At 51.3% G+C, this 3,332-nt stretch overlaps 1 protein-coding gene across 1 annotated transcript in view; it reads right to left on the reverse strand.

The window, feature by feature from the left end:
- MTMR9 (myotubularin related protein 9) overlaps positions 1 to 26 on the reverse strand; it is a 9,017-nt gene extending 8,991 nt beyond the window's left edge. Inside the window, exon 1 of the mRNA XM_018573981.1 lies at positions 16 to 26. Within this exon, the coding sequence (XP_018429483.1) occupies positions 16 to 26 (11 nt within the window). The remainder of the gene's footprint in view (positions 1 to 15) is intronic.
- Positions 27 to 3,332: the final 3,306 nt, after the last annotated feature.

A 3,332-nucleotide genomic window follows, 5' to 3' on the forward strand; every position in this document is an offset into this window, starting at 1 on the left:
CTGGAGCCCCCTCACCGTCTTCTCATCACCGGAGCTCCTCCACCGAGTCACCGACACTGCGCACGCGCCGCCTCTCCCTGACCGGGGCTGCGCAGAACCCACAGGGCGCGCTCCCGCGTGTGAGTGACAGCCGCTGAGTGTGCGTCACGGGCACTGCGCGCGCGCTCTCAACTCGGCTGGTCCGGGTCCATTGCGCATGCGTAAAACCTCAGCGAGCGCCCCCCCCTTCCTTCCAAGGCACACTGCGCATGCTCGATGCTGAGACTAGCCGGCTCTTTGCAAAACATTACTTTCTTGTAGTGGCAGCCATTGCTTCATGAACAGAGAACCATATGATGGGGTACGATCGGCTTTCGATGGAGGTCAGAGATAGGCAGCAGGCGGCGCGTGTCATTCACTTAATGTGCCGCCAGATGGCGCTGCTGTCCAGATTCTGCTGCCGGGTGACGTCACAGGTTGAAAGCCTCCTATGTGATAGCACATTAGATATGACAGGTTCTCTTTAAAGGTGACATTAGATGTTTATTAGACCCCTAGTGTCACATTTCCACTTCAATAGCTTTAGCTGGGGACCGGCAGCTGCCTGCTGTCAATCAGCAGGGGAGGGAACTGTAGGTGAAAGTTCTCCTTCAGCTCCTCCTCTGCTAAATGACAGAAGGCAGTGGGCGGGTGCAATAGGCAGCCTGCTATTGGCTATTGCAATTTAAAATAGCCAATAATAGGGGGCTGGATATTAGTCCCAGCCGCTGGATGGGAGCAAGCCGTAAGAGAGGGAACGTAGGAGTGGAGGAGACACGGAGAGGAGCAGCAATCAAGCCGTAAGAGAGGGAACGTAGGAGTGGAGGAGACACGGAGAGGAGCAGCGGAGGATTGCAGAGGCACAGCGGTCTCTCCTCCCATGCTGGGCACCGGCTGCAGACACAGACCGCAACATGAAGGGGCTCTCAGCAGGGAGGAGAACAGGGAAGCAGATCAGTACAGACCCGGGAACTCAGCACAGGGATGGTGGGAGCCCCTCATAGTGGGCACAGCAGGTGTACAGACCCGGGAACTCAGCACAGGGATGGTGGGAGCCCCTCATAGTGGGCACAGCGGGTGTACAGACCCGGGAACTCAGCACAGGGATGGTGGGGGCCCCTCATAATGGGCACAGCGGGTGTACAGACCCGGGAACTCAGCACAGGGATGGTGGGGGCCCCTCATAATGGGCACGGCAGGTGTCTGTCGGTTTCTCTTTATGGACCGAAGAGCACACTGTGGATTAGGAGACGTTTCTTCAAAATTCTGGTCATGGAGATCACAATCTTCTATTTGTAAGGAAAGAATGTCTCAATGTTTCTCATCCTGTGAAGGAGTCGCAGTAAATAGTCCATTGGAATAAATAACTATTCGGCTGGCTCGGCATCGCTCTGTCGGCTCTCCAGAAGAAGACTAATGGACCTATTTATCACGCTGGGTGACTTCCTCCCGGAATTGCAGATATAACGAATGCAAACGAATCCGAATTTCCTATTCTGAAATGCGTCAGCCGTAGTCTGTACAAATTATCGTTGCGGCAAAGTGACATTCGTGAACTCCCCAATGCCATTGGGGTCTGTGAGCCGAGGTGTCATTATACCTTTCATATCACACCTGGGCTCACAGACCCCAATGGCATTGGGGAGTTCCCGATTGCTATGTAGCATTTGACAGCTGAGAATGTGAAATGGGCGGAGCCAGTCGTGACCTCACAGCTCGCTCCGCCCATCTGTTGACTTTCGGGCTGAATGTCATTTTGCGGCGAGTTTTCGTCGGGTTCGGACGGTCGTGGTGCGGTGGGACTTTTATTTTATTTCGGGGGGTGGGGGGCGTCGTGCATCGTGATTGACGCCGGATTACATCCATGGAGCCATTTTCTATTTTTAAATTAAAGGATTTTATCAAAAGTCTGGACTCTTTAATAACTATTTTATTTAACCCTTTAGTGAATGGTTAGTAGTACAAGTGCCCCTTACTCATTCACAAGGGGGGGGGCGGCATCTGGGTGCCCCTTCATTAAAGGGGTACCCCAATGCAAATAAGCCCCCTTGCCCGCAGCCCCCCACAATCACCGGGTCAGGGTTGTGGGGAAGAGGCCCTTGTCCCCATCGACATGGGGACACCCTCACAATGCCGAGGGCACGTGGCCTGGTAAGGGGAGGGGGTTTTGGGGTTCCCCCTTAAATTTCTATCAGACCTAAAGGGCCTAGTATGGATTTTGGGGGGAACACATTTTTTTTTTGTTTTAACTTGGGGGGTCCCTCCTAACATTCCTACCAGATCTAAAGGGTCTGGTATGAATTGGGGGGGGAGCCTCACGCTTTTTTTCTTTTTTCCTCTTCTGCAGACTAAAAAACGCAACGCACGAAACGAGATTTCGACCGGACTACCGCAAACTAATTTTTCCGAATCCCCGAATCTCGAAAAATGAAGCAAAACAAATTTCCCTGAATTTCATATCAATTCTATTAAAGGAGAACTATGGGGTCAGGGCTTTTCCCCATAGTTCTCCTCAGGGTCACGGGAGGAAAATACGCTATAATAGTTTTGGACGCGTTTATTTGTTTGTTTTTGTAACTTTACACGTTTTTATATTGTCGTTTTCTAAATTCTTCCAAGAAATACATAGAAAGTCTTTATTTTACAGACGTTTATCACATGGTGCCCCCCGTCACACTGGTTTTGCAGAGCATGCTAAAGAAGAAAGCACAGCAGCAGCTTTTCCCTCCGTGATTGTTTCTCTCTCTCTCTGGAGTGCAGGAAAAATAGACAGAAAAAGATGTTACAAAAGGGAGACAAATGTAACAAGAGTGACATAAGAAAGAATAAAAATGAGAGTAGCAAAGTTCTGGTTCTGGTGGATTCTGGCAGTGTCCAGTTCAGTGCACAGAAGATGGATCTGGATTCGGCTCTCTCAGGGTAAGGTAAAGGGTTGACCCTTGATAAGAATGAGCTTCTTCTTGGTGGTTACGTGAGAGGCTTTCTTCTGATGTTAAATGAGAGCTCCTGGCTGCCTGGCGCAACCACTTTTTGTGAGCCCTCTTGTGGGGGTCACAATGAGCCGGCCCATAATCCAATCAAAACAGTCTGGAGGAGTCAGGTGGGAGGGCTGAGGCGTTTATGATCTGGCCCCTCCCAAACTGCCGATTCCATAACTATCAACATAGTTTAATTGTCAAGAAGCCAGGCTTGGCCCGTGCGCTCAGAATCCAGCACGAGCATCTGCACATGTGCATGTGCACGGCAGTGACGTGCAGTACCTCTGCTTCCGGGTGAGGCATTCCCCAGCCTCGCCATCAGCACGTCCTGCCCCC

The sequence above is a fragment of the Nanorana parkeri genome, unplaced genomic scaffold, assembly GCF_000935625.1.
Source record: "Nanorana parkeri isolate BGI_ZX_2015 unplaced genomic scaffold, ASM93562v1 scaffold2657, whole genome shotgun sequence".
NCBI classification, from domain to species: Eukaryota; Metazoa; Chordata; class Amphibia; order Anura; family Dicroglossidae; genus Nanorana; species Nanorana parkeri.